At 38.7% G+C, this 20,439-nt stretch overlaps 1 protein-coding gene across 6 annotated transcripts in view; it reads left to right on the top strand.

The window, feature by feature from the left end:
- The window catches only part of SUV39H2 (SUV39H2 histone lysine methyltransferase), a 24,981-nt gene extending 4,586 nt beyond the window's left edge, over positions 1–20,395 (top strand). For 4 of the 6 annotated variants that reach the window (XM_017874361.1, XM_017874345.1, XM_017874353.1 and 1 more), the window contains 4 exons: positions 13,664–14,335; positions 16,361–16,507; positions 17,945–18,074; positions 19,217–19,888. In XM_017874361.1, coding sequence (XP_017729850.1) covers positions 13,667–14,335; positions 16,361–16,507; positions 17,945–18,074; positions 19,217–19,323 — 1,053 coding nt within the window. In that variant the 5' untranslated portion in view covers positions 13,664–13,666 and the 3' untranslated portion in view covers positions 19,324–19,888. Of the gene's footprint in view, positions 1–13,663; positions 14,336–16,360; positions 16,508–17,944; positions 18,075–19,216 lie in introns of all 6 variants that reach the window. The other 2 variants (XM_017874322.1, XM_017874336.1) reach the window with 2 other exon arrangements.
- The last annotated feature ends 44 nt before the right edge of the window (positions 20,396–20,439 follow it).

Below are 20,439 nucleotides of genomic sequence, written 5' to 3'. Positions count from 1 at the left end.
TTTTTTTTCTTCCAGGGGGTTCCCCTTTTTTTTTTTTTTTTCCTTTCTCCCCCCCCTAGGACTTTTTTTTTTTTTTTTTTTTTTTAAAGACCTGGAGTCTCGCTCTTGTTGCCCAAGCTGGAGTGCAGTGGCGTGATCTCGGCTCACTGCAACCTCCACCTCCTGGGTTCCAGCAATTCTCCTGTCTCAGCCTTCTGAGTAGCTGGGACCACAGGTACTTGCCACCTTGGCCGGCTAATTTTGTACTTTTAGTAGAGATGGGGTTTCACCATGTTGACCACGCTGGTCTCAAACTCCTGACCTCATGATTTGCCCGCCTTGGCCTTCCAAAGTGCTGGTATTACAGGTGTGAGCCACTGCACCCTGCTGGATTTTATTTCCTTCTCTGGTGTCTTGTTTGTATCAAGCTCTCTTTTTTTACTGATATATCTTAGTCAGTAAACATATTCAGATCTTCCCTAACCTTCAAAGAATCTTCTTTGGCCTTGCCTCTCCACTCATGCAAGTGTTTTATGTCTTTTTCTACTACTGCATGTCCCATTGACTTTTTTAACAGCTTTGTTGAGATATATTTCACATGCTGTTATACAACTCACCTATTTAAAGTGTACAATTCAAATTTTTTAAACCGGGCACAGTGACTCATGCCTGTAATCCTAGCACTTTGGGAGGCCAAGGCGGGCAGATCACTCGAGGTCAGGAGTTCGAAACCAGCCTGGCCAACATAGTAAAACCCTGTCTCTACCAAAAATACAAAAATTAGCCAGGTATGGTGGCGGGCCCCTGTAATCCCAGCTACTCAGGAGGCTGAGGCAGGAGAATTGCTTGAACTCCAGAGGTGGAGGTTGCAGTGAGTTGAGATCATGCCACTGCACTCCAGCGTGGGCAACAGAGCGAGACTCAGTCTCAAAAAAAAAAAAACCACAAATTTTCTAGTATACTTTAGGAGTCAGTTTTAGAACACTTTTCATTATCCCAAAAAGAAACACTAAACCCCTTAGCTACCACCCCTTACCCCAGATTTCCTCAATTACCCTCCTACCTCCAGCCCTAGGCAACTACTACATCTGTCTGTCCATTTGCGTATTTGGACATTTCATATAAAAGGAATCATACCATATGTGGTCCTTTGTGATTGGCCCCTTTCACTCAGCATGTTTTCAAGGTTCATCCATGTTGTAAAATATATCAGTACTTCATTCCGTCTTATTGCCAAATAATATTTCATTGTATGGATATAGCACATGTAATTTATTCATCACTTCGTGGACATCTGAGTTGTTTCCATTTTGGGACTATTATAAATAATGCTGTTATGAACATTCGTCTACAGGGTTCTGTGTGGACATAAGTTTTCATGGTTCTTGGGTATATACCAAGGAGTAGAATTGCTGGGTCATATGGTGACTCTGTGTTTAACTGTTTGAGGAACTGCCAGACTCTTTTCCAAAGCACTGCATTTTACGTTTCCACCAGCAGTGTATTAAGAGTTTCAGTTCTTCACATCCTGGCGAATACATGATGTTATCTGACTTTTTGATGATAGTTGTCCTAGTGGGTTTGAAGTGGTATCTCATTGTGATTTTGATTTGTATTTCTCTAATGATACTGAGCATCTTCTCCTGTGCTTATTGGCCATTTGTATATCTTTGGAGAAATGTCTGTTCAGATCCTTTGTGCATTTTAAAAAGTGGATTGTCTGTTTATTCTTGTAATCATTCTTCATATAGTCTGGATACAAATCTCTTATTAGTATGTGATTTGCAAAAATTTTCTCCCATTCTATGAGGTGTCTGTCCACTTCCCATTAGCTTTTTAACCCACCTTATTCTGATTTTTGCCCCTCAGTAACCTTTTAGATGTCAGATTTGAAGACCTTGCATCTTATTCAACTTTTCCCCATTTAACACTGTTGGCTACCTTTTCCTCTTTGAAACTCTCATCTTTGGAGAGATTGTCTAGGTTTAAAATTTGCCTCTTTTACAAGTTGTGTGATCTTCAGCAAGTTACTTAGCCTTTCTTTCATTTTCTTCATCTTTGAAACAAGGATCGTTATTGTACCATTCTCACAGGGTGTTACTAGCATTAAATGAGTTAATATAGATAGAATGTGTGGAACAAAGGCCGGCATAGTAATTATGCTATATGAGCGTTTACTGTGATTATTGTTACCTCTATTCCTACTTCTTTTCCACCTGTTTTTCTTACTGTTCTTTAGGAACCTTCTTTACTATCTTTTATCCCTCCCTCTGAAACGTTGATAGTCTTCAAGGCTCTGTTCTTGGCCCTCTTCTCACCTTGTAGTTGCTCTGTAGGCAGCCTCTTTCCCAGTGGTTTCTACTTGTATGTGTTTGGCTCATCATTCAATCTTTCTGAGGCCTTGAACCCTTTCTGGGCTTCATTTCGAACTGGTATCCAAATTCACATTCAAAACTGCACCTGTTTTCCTCCTTCATACCTGCGTTTTGCACTAGTGTTCCCTATCTTGGTTAACGGAAACAATTCTCCCACTTACCTAACCTAATGATTGCATATATCTTTAATTCTTCATTTCTTTTTACCCTCTAAATCTAATGGGTTATCATATTATGTTATCTCTGTCTCTTTGTCCTTTCCTGTTCATTCCTACTGTACTTTCACAGAGAGAATTAGTAATAGTTACTTATGGGTCTGTGCTTACATTAAGGGAGCTACCAAGATTCTTGTACAGAATCCTGAGTTTTGTAGTTTAGTTTCAGATCATTTTTGCTATTTAGCTTCTCCTTAGTCTTTCTCATCAGTTCATCCCTTTTCTTGCTTCGGAATAAGTGACTTTACTTTGCTCGCTTATGTCCTCAGTACCCCACATACATCCCCCATTTCTTCTGCCTGGCATAGATATTGAATCTCTAAGCCAGCATTAGTTCAGCATACCTCTGCGTTTTTTCTTCTCTTTCTCTTTTTCTTTTACAAATTCAGAGTAGGTGAAGGATCTTACAACCTTGTCCTTTTCTTGTGTGGCCACCTCCACTTAGCTCATGAAAGACACTGTCTCAGTACCATATTTCACCAGGCCATAATAGTTGTTCCTTAAACCTAGCTCTGATTGCATTCAAGCCTTGCTTTAGACCTTTTCATGGTTCCCTGTTTACTAGTCTCATCTGAGACACGTTAGCATAGGACCAAGGTTTTTTGTCATCTGGCCACCCGCCACCTTTCCAGCCTCATCTCCTGTCATCTGTCCTATTTTCTGAAATGGGAATATTTATAGATTATTTCATTTAGCTAAGATGTACTGAGCATCTGTTATGAGCTAGGTACTGTTCTAAGCATTGGAAACATAGCTCAAAAACAGACACAGCTTGCATTCTAATGCCTTGAACATATCATGCACTTTTGTGTCCCCTCTCCTCATCTAATTCCCTCTTCAGAATACTACCATTTCTCTTCCCTGCTTCGCAAAATCCTACATAGCCTGCACAGTTCAGTGCAAAGGTCACCACCGACTGTAGAACCACCTGCCGTTCCTCACCTCCAGCAAAATTAGTTGATTTATGTTCAGGATTTACAAAGCACCATTCTTGCCATTATTCTAGAACTTGTAACACTTTATGGTCTTGTTTGTATCAGATCTTCCCTGCTAAATCATCCACCATTTGAGGGCCAGGACTGTCTCATTGTAGTCCCGGTACAGAATGGGTGTTTGGTCCATGGTCATTGAATTGAATTGTCTTTTGCTTCAGTCATGTTTCTAGGGCGTACATTCACTATTAGACTAGGCCTTCCTGGCTTCATGCTTAGATGATAGCAGTATTCTGTTGACTCGTGTCTCCTGTTTGTTTTTCTCGTAGACTTACTCAACAAATATTTGAGTTTCTTCTGTGTGCCAGGCACTGTGTTAGGCACTGGGAATCGAAAGATTAATAAGAAACCCCCTCACTATAAAGAACTCACAGCCTAGTGAGAAAGTTTGACAAATAGCCCGTTGCAGTGTAGATGTATAAAAAGTGCTGTGGCACACATCATTACAAGATCTGTGGGAGGTGCACCTTGGATAGGTCACAGAAAGCTTCCCAGAAGTGATGTCCAATTGGAGCCTGTCCAAAGGTGAGCATTGTACTTGACTGTGGCTTCTGTCTGGAGAATGAGGTGATAGTAGATGGACGTGGGAAAGAATGAGAGGTGGGTGAAGGATTTTTCAGCCATCCTAAGGCAATGGGGAGTTAGTTGGCAGGTTCTAAAGGCAGTGACACATCAGGTTTGTGATTGAGAGAATTTTCTCTCTGCAAAAAAGAAAGGGGATTGATAGGGAAGGAGATAACACGTGCACGGCTGCATGTTCTGAATGGCTTTCATAGTAACCAGGCCAGAAACAGTGGTGCTTGGACTAAAGTATTAATGATGTCAAGGAAAAGTAGGTGCGCGGTTCTTCTGTTCTTTTTAAAAAAATAAGGATGTAAAATGTATGTCTGTGGCTTGTGGTCACAGGGTTGGGTGGGGGTATGGCAGTGAGGGTGCCAGGTCTAGGGAAAATACAGGTTTCTGACTTGGGCAGTGGTGTAGGCAATGTTACTGTTCCCCAGGAATACAGGAGTAGGAACTAGATTGGGCTTGGGGACCCATTTCTGGTGGGTTTAAGTTCTACTTAAAATGTACTCAACTTTCTTGAGTACTTTCAAAATATACTTTCTTGAGGACATTTTAAGTGGAACTTAAACCAACTGGAAGTGGGGCTCAAATCAATAGTGAGATCTAACTAGAAACATAGATTCTAAAGTAATTGGCAAAAAGAGAGGGAAGCCTTGGGAGTGGATACAGTTACCTATTCATGAACTCAGCCAGTATTTACTGGCCATCTACCATGTCCTGCACTAGGAATTGGGAATCTGAGGAATGAGTGATATGAGGGTATGGTCCCTGATCCTTTGGAGTTTATTGTTCAGTGAGGGTAGAAATACCTTAAATACAGTTGGACAAAGTACTTATTGTAGTTGAGGTAAGTGTTGATGTGACAGAAGGATCTCAGTTATCCTGGAGAGACTGGCCAGGTATCCCTGAGGAACTGATGTTTCAACTTAGTACTAAAGGAAGAAAGGGATACGTGGGAGGGATTTAGAGGCAGAAGACAGCCTGACTTCAAGCAGTAGAAAGAGGGCCTTCAAGGAATAGAGGATGTGAGTGGAACAGAGCAAGTAGGAGGGAGCGCGATGAGGCTGGCCGTGTGGGCAGGCCCCAGAGAGTGCTGCTCCTCATAGGCCGAGGACAGGATTTTGGACTTCCTCTTAAGGGCGTAGAGAACCATTTAGTAGTTTTAAGCAGGGGAGTGGTGTGCTGAGATACATGTGTTGAAAACATGACTCTGGCTGTTGTGCCCTGAATGGGTTGAGGGTGGCAAGAGGCGATTGCAGTAGCCCAAGCAAAGCAAATATGAACAGAGAACAAGGACTGAGGATGAGCTGTGAGGAGTAGGTGGGGACACTTGTAGGAAGGACTGTCAGAGACTGAGACACACTGGCAAGAGAGGTAGTCAGAAAATGGGAAGAGTTGGCCGGGCGCAGTGGCTCACGCCTGAATTCCCAGCACTTTGGGAGGCTGAGGCAGGCGGATCATGAGGTCAGGAGATTGAGACCATCCTGGCCAATATGGTGAAACCCTATCTCTACTAAAAATATAAAAATTAGCTTGGTGTGGTGGTGCTTGCCTGTAATCCCAGCTGCTCGGGAAGCTGAGGCACGAGAATCACTTGAACCCAGGAGGTGGAGGTTGCAGTGAGCCAAGTTCGTGCCACTGCACTCCAACCTGGTGACAGAGCAAGACTCGGTCTCAAAAAAAAAAAAAGAAAATGGGAAGAGTAAATCATGGGAACCAGGGGAAAAGATGTCAGCAGGAGAGTATTAAACAGTGGGTCAAAGAACTGGAAAGAATCAACTGGATTTAGTAATGGAGGGTCACTCATTCCCTTAGAGCACCTCTGAGAAGAGCCAAAGGAATGAATTAAAGAATGAACCAGACCAGATGCAGTGGCTCACGCCTGTAATCCCAGCACTTTGGGAGGCTGAGGCAGGTGGATCACCTGAGGTCTAGAGTTTGATTCAGCCTGACCAACATGGAGAAACCCTGTCTGTACTAAAATTACAAAATTAGCCGGGCGTGGTGGTGCATGTCTGTAATCTCAGCTACTCGCGAGGCTGAGGCAGGAGAATCGCTTTAATCTGGGAGGTGGAGGTTGCAGTGAGCTGAGATCGCGCCATTGCACTCCAGCCTCACTACAAGAGTGAAACTCCATCTCAAAAAAAAAAAAAAAAATTAACTGGAGGTAAGAAAGTAGAGTTAAGTAGTATGGACAATTCTTCCATGAATTGTAGCTTTCAAGAAAACGAGAGGGCTACATGCGTATAAGGGTGTTTATAATTTTTTTCAAGTTTTTTGAAAAGACCATTGTGATAGTACTTTTTTTTTAATTTTGAGGAGATATTATGCATGTAGTTTTAAAAGTGAATGTTATAAAAGTTCAGATACTGACATCTACGCTGTGACCTAGTTTCAGTCTCTCACTCTTAGCAACTTAATATGTCTTTTAGAATTTCCCTACGTATACAAGCATTTATATCTCAGAGGAGGTTTAGTTTTATTTTGCTTTTTAAAAATGGAGACTGTTTAAATGCTAGTGAGAACCAGCAGAGATACTGAAGAGACCAGAAGAATTGACCAAGGAAGTGCGTCTCTCTTTTCATGTCTGCATCCACCTTCTCTCTAGCTCCATGGCCATGGAAGGCTGGAAGTTAAGGCAGTTAATGCCTAGTGGTTTCCATTTTCCCTTTGCATTAGGAACAAAGGTCATACATCACTGAAAATAACACAGGATGTAGGGATGGGAACGTTGAACAAAGTGGAGGATGTCTGAAATAGCCAACTTGAGAAATGTAAAGAATTCTGTGGGGGAAGGCAAAAGGGTTGTTACTATTATAAATTCATGTCAAGGGTCAAGTTGAACTTAAAGGGTGTTAATTATAGTCGTATTTAGTCTCAATGCAGGGCAATTTTTCTGCAGCATTATTGTTGCTACATCACCCCTTCACACAGAATAATTTCTGACAAAACTACGAGTATGTAAGATAGTTCAGTGAAGAACAAGATCCTTTGTACACATTGATGGACATGCACATAGCTTAGTAAGCTAAGCAATAAATATTGCCTATAGCTTTGGTTTCTTAAAGTATACAGGTACTTTTGTGTTTCGAGAACCATCCCTATGCGGCATGGTACAAAATAATACAAGTCCACATCTGACAGTAGGTTGATATTCCTAAAACACTGACTGAACCTAGAGTGGTAAAGAACTAGAGTAACATAGAAATCGTTGGCCGGGCGCGGTGCCTCAAGCCTGTAATCCCAGCACTTTGGGAGGCCGAGACGGGCGGATCACGAGGTCAGGAGATTGAGACCATCCTGGCTAACACGGTGAAACCCCGTCTCTACTAAAAGATACAAAAAACTAGCCGGGCGAGGTGGCGGGCGCCTGTAGTCCCAGCTACTTGGGAGGCTGAGGCAGGAGAATGGCATAAACCCGGGAGGCGGAGCTTGCAGTGAGCTGAGATCCGGCCACTGCACTCCAGCCTGGGCGACAGAGCCAGACTCCGTCTCAAAAAAAAAAAAAAAAAAGAAATCGTTATACTACAACCTGTATTTGAGAGATCAGGAAAACAGAGCTCTAAGAAAATACTTTAACAATGTCATGTGGCTCACTTTTTTCAATTCTGTGTCTCTAACCCGGCTATCACAATTCCTACTCTTACTGGCATGAAAATTCAGTGATTTTCCATGACTATGATAGTTCTCAGACTATGCTCCCATGGAACCGTGTGTTTTCTTAATCAAATTCCAGTTTTTTATTTAGAGACAGGGTCTCACTCTGTTGCCCAAGCTGGAGTGGAGTAGTGGCTGTTCTTGGCTCACTGCAGCCTTGACATCCCAGGCTCAAGTGATCCTCCCATCTTGGCCTCCTGAGCAGCTAAAACCACAGGCAATGTGCCACCACAGGCATGTGCCACCACATGCTGCTAATTTATAGAGACAGGGTCTCACTATATTGTCCAGGCTGGTCTCCAACTCCCGGGCTCAAGCAATCCTCCTGCCTCAGCCTCCCAAAGTGAACCACTGTGCCCAGACAGATTCAGGTTATTTTAACACTGATACTGAATATGATGATGATTTCAAAATTGGTAGAAAAAATTAGCTAGTGGAAAGACACATTTTTTTGTTCTTTGTCTTCCCATATGTTTCTTTTAAAGTTTTGGTGTTTGCTGCCACTTGTTGGCTATAGACAGCAGGTGACAAATATTGAGAAACCATGAATGGCTACCTCCAAGTTTATCAGCTTGTATTTCCTTTAAGAATTCATACAGTTAGTGTTGTGATTTGTATATCGCATACCCTTTGGTACTCATTTTTTTGTTATACATTCAGAAACATTTAGTCACAGCCTAAAATACGGTGGGCAGTTGTGCTCATTTGGGGGCTATAAAGAATAAGATTCCATCCCTTCCCGCAAATACCTTAGAGTTTAAATTGGAAATTGGAACAAAAAGGAGTTGGTGATGATCAGTTCTTGGGTATGAGGGACAGGAACGCTGTTTTAAAAGATGAGACAAGCATTCATTGGGCCAATGGGAAAGGCCCTCCTAATTAGGGAGAAGTTTGTGACCAAAGAGCAGAGGCATCAAAAGGCCTGGCATGTTGTTCATTGTGGCTAGTGTGTGTTGTGTGAATGGGGCCGTCATGGAAGACGGAGCCAGAGAGGCATCAGGAAACAGTTCCAGAGTGACTTGCTTTCTGAAAAGAGGAACTTTGAACTTTATTCCCTAGGCAGGGTGGAAACCATGAACAGTTTTTAAGCAAAAACAACAATAGCTGCTTCTGTGGATTTTTTGTTTTTACAAAACATCTCTATAGTAAAGAAGGATAGAGTGTTTGAAGCTGTAAGTCTGGAATAGGGAAACCAGTTGGAAGATTAATGTAAGAATGCAGGCAAGAATTGAGGGCCTGGAGTGACTAACGCTATAGAAATAGAGATCGACAGGAAGAAGTCCATCTCTAAAGAAACTTGGTGATGATTGGATTGAGGAGAAGAAGGCATTGAGATAACCTGGTTTCTGGCTTGTGTGAGTAGGTGGACAGGTAAGATTCGCCATGATGAGGAATACAGAAATAATCTGATGTGGAAGGACAGTGGTGAGTTCCGTGTGGTTAGGTTGCTTTAAGAAGCATCCGGTAGGCTATTGGTTATATTGGGCTGCAGATAAAACTTGGCGAGTCATCAGCATATAATTAATAGTTAAAACCATGGGGTGATAAGGTTGTCCAAAGAGATCGTTTATAGTAAGAATTCTCTAAACCTGGAATCCAAATATCCCAAAATTACCCAAAATATTTTATATGTGGTTTTTGTTAGAGAAAGGTCCATTGATTTCATCTGATTCTCCAAAGGGATAAACATGTTCATGTGAAAAGGGGTGCCAGACAGGGTCCTGAGTGTCTCCATTGTGCAAGTGATGGGCAGGGGAAGCAGTCTCAGCAAGGAAAATACAGAGGAGCAAGAAGGAAATCTGAGAAATGGTTAGGTGGTGGCTTTGCCTTAGAGAGGTCAAATAAGAGGGGGTTGAAGAGTCCATGGGTTTGGCAATTAATAGATTTGTAAAATTGTTCCTAACTAACAAGATGGAGTTAAATGTACTTCATGAAGCTCCCCCAGAGGCACCATGGTTTCTGAGAACTATAAGAACCACTGGCCTACAGTAAAGTTCAGGTGTCTCAGCCAAGTAAGTGTTATGGTTGTCTAAAATTTGCTCTTGCCTTACCATTACAAGTTTTAGCTTGTTTCAACATTCCAAACCTTAAAGCTAGACAGATCCATCTCTTCACTATTTTTTGGATACTTCATGCAAATCTTAGCTTCCAGCTTTTGCCCATGTTTTTCATCTTCCCTGCCATGTTCCCTACTCAATCACTGCTCTCACTCCTTCAGAGTGTAGTGTGTACTGCTTTCTGTCTTCCCTTTTCTTACTGTCTGAGCTGTATTGATTTCCCTCTATATTCTGGTGATAATGTCTTACGTTGCTACTTATTTCATGTTATTGCTGCCTTTTCCCTGTGAGATGTTACTCCTAAAGGCTAGTAATATATTTCCCCATACCCCCTAGTGACAAAACTTTCATATACTTATTATAGATACTAAAATATTGGAATGGCTGACACCAAAGATAGTTGGGGGAAATGTCTTTTATTTTTTTTGGAGACGGGATCTCGCACTGTCACTCGGGCTGGGCTGGAGTGCAGTGGTGTGATCTTGGCTCACTGCAACCTCCGCCTCCCCGGTTCAAGCAATTCTCCTGCCTCAGCCTCCCAAGTAGCTGGGATTACAGGCGCCTGCCCGCCACCATGCCCAGCTAATTTTTTGTATTTTTAGTAGAAGTAGGGTTTCTCCACGTTGGCCAGGCTGTTCTCGAACTCCTGACCTCATGATTCACCTGCCTTGGCTGGGTAATGTGATTAAGAAAAAATTCATATGATGTATTCCAAATTACATAGGAGTGATTTATGGATCATTTTTGCCACTGGGATTCCATTTCTATAGGTAATCAAGAGTTGATTACATGTCAGAATAAGATATTGATATAATAAGCTTATGAACTTTTTGGCCTTTATTTGGCATTTTAGCTTATTGAATTTGTTTCTGAAAGTGGTTTTCTGTGTAAAATTATTTTTCAAAGTGGAAATATCTTAATAAAATATGCTTATAAAATATGTCTACCAAGTTGACACAGAATCTTACTAATATTTCTATACTAGTCTGCTAAAGTATTCATGTTTTATAAGCATATTTCCTGTTCATAAATTCAAGTAGGTACCAATGTGATTAGCATGCAAAACTTGTTCATTTAAAATGCAAGTGATTCATGTAAGATTAAATACAATTAATTTGGAAATAATTATTATTTTGGAAATAACGTCAGTGGCCAATGTTTAAAGTTCCTGGATGATTTAACCATTGACTTAAAGCCACCATTTCTGTTTCTTTCATTGTTTGCTGGGAACATTTGGTATAACCCGGGCTATGGTAGGAAAACTGTAGCCAAAAAAAGAAAAGAGGACTAGGGTTGCATTGCTTTATTCTAGCATCTGAAAAATTTAAAATGTTTAGAATTAAGGGGAGTAGAAAAGTTAGATGCTGCCAGTTGGATCTCGTATCTACTACAGTGTGAACAGATACCCACCAACAGCAGTCCTGAATTGTAGCGGTCACCTGAAAGGAGGAAGAAATCCTTAGGCATTACTGGGGCTTAGTTTGACAAATACTAAAATGTACATTGAAGCTTTTTTTTTTCCTGGAGCCATAATATGTATTTCCACAGAATGCAGTTTTTGTGCATATCTGCACACTATTTAATCACATTTTTTAAGAGAAAAAAACTTTTGACCAATTTTCAAAAGAAAGCAAAGTTCTTTTAATTCACAAGGATTACTGCTTGTTGAATAGAATATAATGAAACAAAACATTAAGATGCAGATAGTGGGGATAAAATAAGCACACTCCTGGGTGGGCACCTGGTTCCTGCACAGCTGCCTCATGGTGTCCCTAGCCCAATTTGTGCCTCAGCAACATGGCAGATATCACATGGCTTAGACCTTTTGATTAATGAATTATAACTGTTAAAACAACTGTCATGGACATCTGTACTTTATATAAAAACTTTCTTAAAATTCTCAGGGAAAAGCAGTTATCTCAACAAGATTTTTCACTATCTATGGCTTAAAATGATAATGTAACTGTCCAATGCAGTTTAATCCCCTTTTTATTTCAGAAGACATTTTATGATCTAATGTTACCCCTTGGGCATGTGGCTATATATTATTCCAGAAGAAAAAAAAAATTACTGAGACCACTTCAAAATTTATTAGACACACTTAAGTGTGTTTTTTATCTTTTATTTTTTACTTTTTTTTTTTTTTTTTTTTTTTTTAACATGGAGTCTCGCTCTTCTGCCCAGGCTGGAGTGCAGTGGCTCACTCACAGTCTTGGCTCACTGCAACCTCCTCCTCCTGGGTTCAAGCGATTCTCCTGCCTCAGCCTCCCAAGTAGCTGGGATTACAGGTGCCTGCCACCACACCCGGCTAATTTTTTGTATTTTTAGTAGAGAGGGTTTTGCCATGTTGGCCAGGCTGGTCTCGAACTCCTGGCCTCAAGTGATTCACCCGCCTCGGCCTCCCAAAGTGCTGGGATTACAGGCATGAGCCACTGCGTCAAGCCTTAACTGCCTTTTTAAAAAGAAACTTAAACATGGCATTTCCTTACTTTAAGGGATGAAAACATAGTCACTGGAGTGAAAAGACAAGATACCGTGGTGCCTTGTTGCCAGGGCATCGTGGCCAACAACAGTCTGAGGGATAAATTAGAATAGTTGCTATTAGGTGGCTTAAGTGCCTGCTACCTAATCCAGTCATGGGTGAGTCTAAATCAGCATTCTCTAGAAGAGAGCTGTCCAATAAAAATGTAATGCAAGCTGCAGACGCCATTCAGCAACTACTAACCACATTGAACAAAGTGAAAAGAAACAGCTAAAATTGCTTTCAAGAATATATTTGATCCAATATATCCAAAATATTTCAACCTGTAATCAAGATTTTTTTTAAGTTGAGATACTTAATTTTTTTTTTTTTTTTTTTTTTTTTTTTTGTATAATACTAAGTGTTTAAAATTCAGTGTGGTTTTTTTTTTGCTTTGTGTTTTGTTTGTTTGTTTGAGACTGAGTCTCACACTCTGTCACCCAGGCTGGAGTGCAGTGGTGCAATCTCGGCTCACTACAACCTCTGCCTCGCAGGTTCAAGCGATTCTCGTGCCTCAGCCTTCCTAGTACTGGGATAACAGGCGCGCACCACCACACTCAGCTAATTTTTGTGTTTTTAGTAAAGATGGGGTTTTCCCATGTTGCCCAGGCTGGTCTCGAACTCCTGGGCTCAAGCAATCATCCACCTTGGGCTCCCAAAGTGCTAGGATTATAGGCATGAGCCACTGTGCCCAGCCTTAGTGTGTATTATATTTTAAGCATATCTCAATTAGTATTGGCCACATTTCAAGTTTTCAGTAGCTACATGTGGCTAGTTATAACTGTATTGGACAGTTCATCTCTAGAACATCTAGAGAACGTGTGCCCATGATGTTGAGAAACGAGTTCCCTCGTGTCTGGTGTATGATATTAAGTTATGGACATTAAGAATGCCTGAATCTATTGCTGGCCAAGTAAGCCACTAACCTAGGTCATAAAGAGTTAGCTTTGGGACCATCTATTTCCATGATCAAAATAAATACATCTGGGTTTAACCTAAATCACCATTTAGTAACATAGTCATAAGTTTCAGTACCTTCATCTTTTTCCAGGTAAAACTCTATAGCCTCTTATCAAACATGTTATGCCACATCTAAATTCCATATTTTATGTAATATAAGGAAAAATATTTTTATTTGTATGATTTATACTTCATGTGTTAGGAACCTGTGACTACATGTTCTGAACTGTTAGTAATAAAAATGGTAATGGATACCTTACTCTTTAAGATTTTTAATTATTTTCGGTAAAACTGGGAAATAGCCATCTGATTTGCATTTTATTTTCTTTTGTATTTTAAGGATATGGAATATTATCTTGTAAAATGGAAAGGATGGCCAGATTCTACAAATACTTGGGAACCTTTGCAAAATCTGAAGTGCCCGTTACTGCTTCAGCAATTCTCTAATGACAAGCATAATTATTTATCTCAGGTAAAGAAAGGCAAAGCAATAACTCCGAAAAACAATAACAAAACTTTGAAACCTGCCATCGCTGAGTACATTGTGAAGAAGGCTAAACAAAGGATAGCTCTGCAGAGATGGCAAGATGAACTCAACAGAAGGAAGAATCATAAAGGAATGATATTTGTTGAAAATACTGTTGATTTAGAGGGCCCACCTTCAGACTTCTATTACATTAACGAATACAAACCAGCTCCTGGAATCAGCTTAGTCAATGAAGCTACCTTTGGTTGTTCGTGCACAGATTGCTTCTTTCAAAAATGTTGTCCTGCTGAAGCTGGAGTTCTTTTGGCTTATAATAAAAACCAACAAATTAAAATCCCACCTGGTACTCCCATCTATGAATGCAACTCAAGGTGTCAATGTGGACCTGATTGTCCCAATAGGATTGTACAAAAAGGCACACAGTATTCGCTTTGCATTTTTCGAACTAGCAATGGACGTGGCTGGGGTGTAAAAACCCTTGTGAAGATTAAAAGAATGAGTTTTGTCATGGAATATGTTGGAGAGGTATGTATAATTTGCCACGTAGTAAATGATGGGCATGTAAGGTTTATACTTTTGGAAAATTACCTTTTTATCTCTGTAACAGATACTTGGTACATTTTGAAATTTTCATTTGCAGATATGTAGAAATTTATTTTCTGATTTAGGAGAAGAGTTCACTGGCATGTTTAGAAATAAAAAACTTTTATGTGAACAAAACAATATGTTAAATCGGTATAGTCATCTTTCAACAAATACACATTCCTAGTAGTCAAACCTAGCGTTTGTAAAATTTAAAATATGACAAGTGTTTTTATCCAAAAGTCCTAAGAAGAAACTCAGATGTAACACATGCTGCTTTGAAACTTGAAAGTTTTAATTTACTTCATCTATTTGACCAAATATGGTTAAATGTAGTTGGCAGAACTCTATTTTGGATCAACATGAAAGATACTATATTTGTAAGTATTGTAAAATATACACAAGCATTTGTTGCATGCGTAAGAAAATTAGGCTCTGTGCATCTGTAACTTACTTTTGAACTGTGAAGACCATTCTCAAAACTACCATACAAATACTAGCAAATGTATTTTTATACAAATCATATATCTATGTGTATATATATATGAATGTAAAAAGTATTTGCCATGTGTCACATACTATTCTAAGCACTTGATGTATTAATTCACTAATCCTCTCCAAAACACGGTGAGGTAGTACTATTTCTTTTTTGTTTTTTCTTTTTTTTTTTTTTTTGAGAGGTAGTACTGTTATGTCCATTATTATAGAGAAATTGAGCACCTTGCCCGAGGTCACACAGGTCACATAGTAATAAGAACCAAGATTCAGAGCTCCAAAATCAGTCATCTTCACCATGGCACCACACTGCTTCAAACTGAAGGGTAGGTTGAGCTGTGACTAGAACGACACGAGCATGGCTACATATCTGGAGTTATCAACTCTGGATTTTTTAGTTGGAATTGGGTCACCTGTAATTATCTGTATTCATCTAGAATTCTGAAACTAAATTAGGTGTCTGTTTTGATTCTTATACTTTTAGACAGTGGTAGGTTATTATAAATTATTCAGTATACAAGATCTTACATAATCAAATTACTCTTTTGGTTAACCAAAATTTTTTAAGTTGCATTCTTAATGAGTGCAGCAGCCAAATTTGGTTAGTAACATAAAGCACTTTAGACACTTTCAGTTTCTTAAGCTGAGCGTGTCATAAAACTGTGTTCTTAAGAGCTGAACTGTGGATGACAATCTTAGACTTACAGAATTGCATGAAAATAACGTATTCTACAAAAACGAAACCTTCCATTCCAAAGTTAACATAGCTTCTCCCCTGTATTTTTAACATTTTCCATTTGTAACTGCATATAGATAAGTTACAGGAAAAATGTGTCTGGATCATAATTTAGAGCATATACTTGCAGATTTACTCTTGAACATTCAATTTTGTCCTGTAGAGAGCTATGGTTGTATAGCTTTTTGAACATCCTGATTATAATGAAAGTAATGCAGTGTTTCAACTTACTGCTCGAATCCTGTTTAAAAAGTCATTAATCCCAGCACTTTGGGAGGTCAAGGCTGGAGGCTCACTTGAGCCCAGGAGTTCCAGACCAGTGTAGGCAACATAGTGAGACCCCACATCTCTACAAAAACTAAATCATTAGTTGGGCATGGTGGTATGTACCTGTGATCCAGCTATTCAAGAGGCTGAGGCAGGAAGATCACTTGATCCCAGGAGTTCAAGGATGCAGGGAGTCATGATGGCACCACTGCATTGTAGCCTGAGTGACAAAGTGAGACCTTGTTTAAAAAAAAAAAAAAAAAAAAGTCATCAATCTTTTGCATTATCATTTTTCTTCCCCTCATTTTCCCACCTCTTTCCATCTGACTCTTAGTGTGAATGTTTGCTTTGATGACACTCGAATTTCTTGCTTTTTAAATATTTGTAGGTATTTGCATATTAGTAAACATGTAGATGAATGCTTCTTTGGTTCAGTAGCTACGTAATATACTATAGTTTTTTCTGTTTAGGTAATCACAAGTGAAGAAGCTGAAAGACGGGGACAGTTCTATGACAACAAGGGAATCACGTATCTCTTTGATCTGGACTATGAATCTGATGAATTCACAGTGGATGCGGCTCGATACGGCAATGTGTCTCATTTTGTGAATCACAGCGTAAGAAGACATACGTAAACTTTAGACGCAACTAACAATTCAACCTAGTACTAGTTTCCATAGCTAAAAAATAATTCTCTTTAAACTACATATGTTTTTAACATTTCCAAAATACGTATTTTATAATGAGGGCAACTTCTGTTAAGTTATGGTATTATTGTTGTATTAGGAAAATTAAACATTGAGGTGCCTACCGAGTATTAATAGCATGTATTTTGCAAGAGTCTTTACATATGTTACTTCATTTAAACTTTCTAGTAACTTTGTGTAGGGTAGGTATTATTTTCATATTACAATGAGCAGAGCAATTAAGAGGTAAAGTGTCCAAGAATTACACAGAACTGTGTCTTAATGGAAGTTAACACGACTAAATTTTAGGATGTACAAACTAAGGTAAATGTATTTTCTTAAAATGTAAACATGTTAACTTTTTATAAAATTTAAAGATTTGTAGAGTATTTATGTAGGGCTATTTTCTAAATTATAAATTAGTATTTTCTTACCTTTTAATATCTGAAAACACTTAGAATACAGCTGGAACTTAACTGCAGAATTCTGGACTCTATAAAACTATTTCCAAAATTAGGGAAGTTAATAATTTTGGATTACCTACTAAGTACTAAGTGGATAACATTAGGCTTGTTAGGTTGACATTATCTTCATTTTGTAGATAATAAGGATAGTGTGTCTCACAAAGTTATGTAGCTGAACATACAAAGGAAGTAGACAATGTTAAACTTTTGATGGATTTCATAGTAAGAAATTAGTGTATGATTAGCAGAGATCTTCTGGTCCCTTGTTTGTTGATTAACATTGAAGAATTTTTTTCTTAATGATAAATTCGAGATAGTCTCAAAATAGAGATGTTCTATCCAAAGACCATTACACGGTTTTGATTTCTTAGTATGACTCACTACATCTTTTTTCTTGCATATTCCGTAAGTTACTGTCATATTCTCAAACCATTGAAGAGTTTGGATCAAAAGTTTAAGCAGTGAAACTCCATACGGTGTAACATTTGATTTCTGTAGTGCAGATTTGATTTTTTAAACACAGTTATTCTAGTTCTTTAAAGTATATGCCTTACTGAAATAGTTACAGGTGAAATAATAATGTAATCTGGGATTTGCATTGAAATTCTCCAGGAAAAAAAGACACTTGGGACTAGATGACTAAGATTGGCAAGCATGTTACTAATTGTTGAAGCTGCATAGTGGATACATAGGGATTTCTTATTTTCTCTATTTTATACTTGTCTGAAATTTTTATAAGGGAAAACAATCTTTTTAAATGTGCATGCCTCAAAGACCTCTAAGCAATAAGCAACTTAATTTCCAGTGGAACTTAAATCTCTTGGAAAGTAAACATTTTATATGGCGTGTAGAAGGGCTTGTTCACACCGTTTTTACTTAAATGGGTTCTAATATTCCTTTTTAGTGTGACCCAAATCTTCAGGTGTTCAATGTTTTCATTGATAACCTCGACACTCGTCTTCCCCGAATAGCATTGTTTTCCACGAGAACGATAAATGCTGGAGAAGAGCTGACTTTTGATTATCAAATGAAAGGTATGCTTTTCAAGTACAGTTTAATTGGTGTCAGTTTCAATATGAAGAATCAAATCCGACTAGGAAGAGACCTTAGATATCTGAACCAAACTAATACTAAAGATGAAAGGTTGAAGCACTAAGTTTGTCATCCTAAGGTCCAAAGCCAATCCGACAGCTAATACTACAACCCAGGTCTGCCTGACCTTCAGCTGAGGAATGGTTCTACGTCGTGTTTTCTCAGAACTTCCATTTTGGAAACTGATTTATTTATTGTAGAATCTTTCCTTAATACTGTACTACTTGTATTTTTTTTTTTTTTTTTTTTAATTGTGGGCTAAGCATGGTGGCTCCTGCCTATAATCCCACCGCATTAGGCTTGAGCCCAGGAATTCAAGACCAGCCTGGGTAACATGGCGAAACCCTGTCTCTACAAAATATGAAAAAACTAGCCGGGTGTGGTGGCATGTGCCTGTAGTCCCAGCTACTCGGGAGGCTGAGGTGGGAGGATGGCTTAAGACAGGGAGGTTGAAGCTACAGTTGAGACGTGAATAGCACCACTGTACTCCAGCCTGGACGACAGAGACTCTGTCTGGAAAAAATATATATATATAAGCCTACAGTTTTGAATTTTTACTAAGAGATGTATATTCAAAAGATTCAAAATATGATTTAAATCACATACAGATTTATTCTACTCCTACTTGAACCTGGCTTTTAAAAAGAACATTTAATTCTATTTGCTTTATTGTGACAATATAAATGTTTTCTTTCCTTTACATATTGTCATTGCTTAACCTCTTACATACTGTGTTTTTACATACTGTGTGAAATGAGTGTGTATTAGATATTCCCAGTAAGTTTCATCATTTCAGAAATCCTTTCTCACAAACATGGGCTAATAACATAAACTTTACCTATTATTAACCCGCACCATCCTTTCAAGACAATTCATTATGATTTGAATCTGAATATTAACATTTATTTGTAAATATTTCAAAGGGAACTAACTACATTTCCTTGGGAGTTAACTTAATCTAAGGGTCTTGACCATGTAAGTACCCTCTAACACTGATAATAAAGCTAATATAATAGAAAATTTGAAATTTATTCTAAATTGTCTTAACTCTCTTTCTCCTGTATTTCTTTTTCTGTGTCTTCAGGTTCTGGAGATATATCTTCAGATTCTATTGACCACAGCCCAGCCAAAAAGAGGGTCAGAACAGTATGTAAATGTGGAGCTGTGACTTGCAGAGGTTACCTCAACTGAACTTTTTCAGGAAATAGAGCTGATGATTATAATTTTTTCCCCAATGTTAACATTTTTAAAAATACATATTTGGGACTCCTATTATCAAGATTGTACCTATGTTAATTTACAATTCATGTTTCAAGACATTTGCCAAATGCCTCTGAAGAGAGGGTCACTGGGTCTCATAGATTGATTTGAAGTCTACATATCTATAGTGCTTAGAGACCAAACTAATGGAAGGCAGACTATTTACAGCTTAGTATATGTGTACTTAAGTCTATGTGAACAGAGAAATGCCTCCCGTAGTGTTTGAAAGTGTTAAGCTGATAATGTAATTAACAATTGCTGAGTGATCAAACATTCAGCTTGCCATACACCTCAAATTCGGAGAAACAGTTAATTTGGGCAAATCTACCAGTTCTGTTTTTGCTACTCTGTTGTCATTCCTGTTTAATATTCACTGTACTTGTATTTGAGACAAATAGGTGATACTGAATTTTATACTGTTTTCTACTTTTTCATTAAAACATTGGCATCTCAATGATATAGAAATTTAAGGTATAAAATTAAATGTAAAAATTAATTTCAGCTTCATTTCATATTTTGAAGCAATCTAGACTGTTGTGATGAGTGTATGTCTGAACCTGTAATTCTTAAAAGACATCTTAATCTTCTAGAAGAAAAATCTCTGAAGAGCTCTCTCTAGAAGTCCAGAATGGCTGGCCATTATGCTTCTTTGAAAGGACAGGATAATGGGACCAGGACGGTTTTTTGGAGTACCAAGCAAGGGGAATGGAGCACTTTAAGGGCGCCTCTAAGTAACATGAATTGGAAATTTGTGTCGAGTACCTCTGGTCTAAACAGTCTAAACAGTAAAACAAGCTGCCTGGAGAGCACCTGTACCTAATGATACTGTAATGTACATTAACATTACAGCCTCTCAATTTCAGGCAGGTGTAACAGTTCCTTTCCACCAGATTTAATTATTTTATATTTCCAGCAGGTTCTTCTTAAAAAGTAATCTATATTTTTGAACTGATATTTGTTTTATACATGAATTTTTTTTAGATGTGATAAAGCTAAACTTGGCCAAAGTGTGTGCCTGAATTATTAGACCTTTTATTAGTCAACCTA

The sequence above is a fragment of the Rhinopithecus bieti genome, unplaced genomic scaffold (genome assembly GCF_001698545.2).
Source record: "Rhinopithecus bieti isolate Rb0 unplaced genomic scaffold, ASM169854v2 scaffold_1012, whole genome shotgun sequence".
In the NCBI taxonomy this organism is placed as follows: domain Eukaryota; kingdom Metazoa; phylum Chordata; class Mammalia; order Primates; family Cercopithecidae; genus Rhinopithecus; species Rhinopithecus bieti.
Note: the sequence above shows the minus strand (reverse complement) of the source record. Positions and strands in the feature narration are given on the sequence as shown.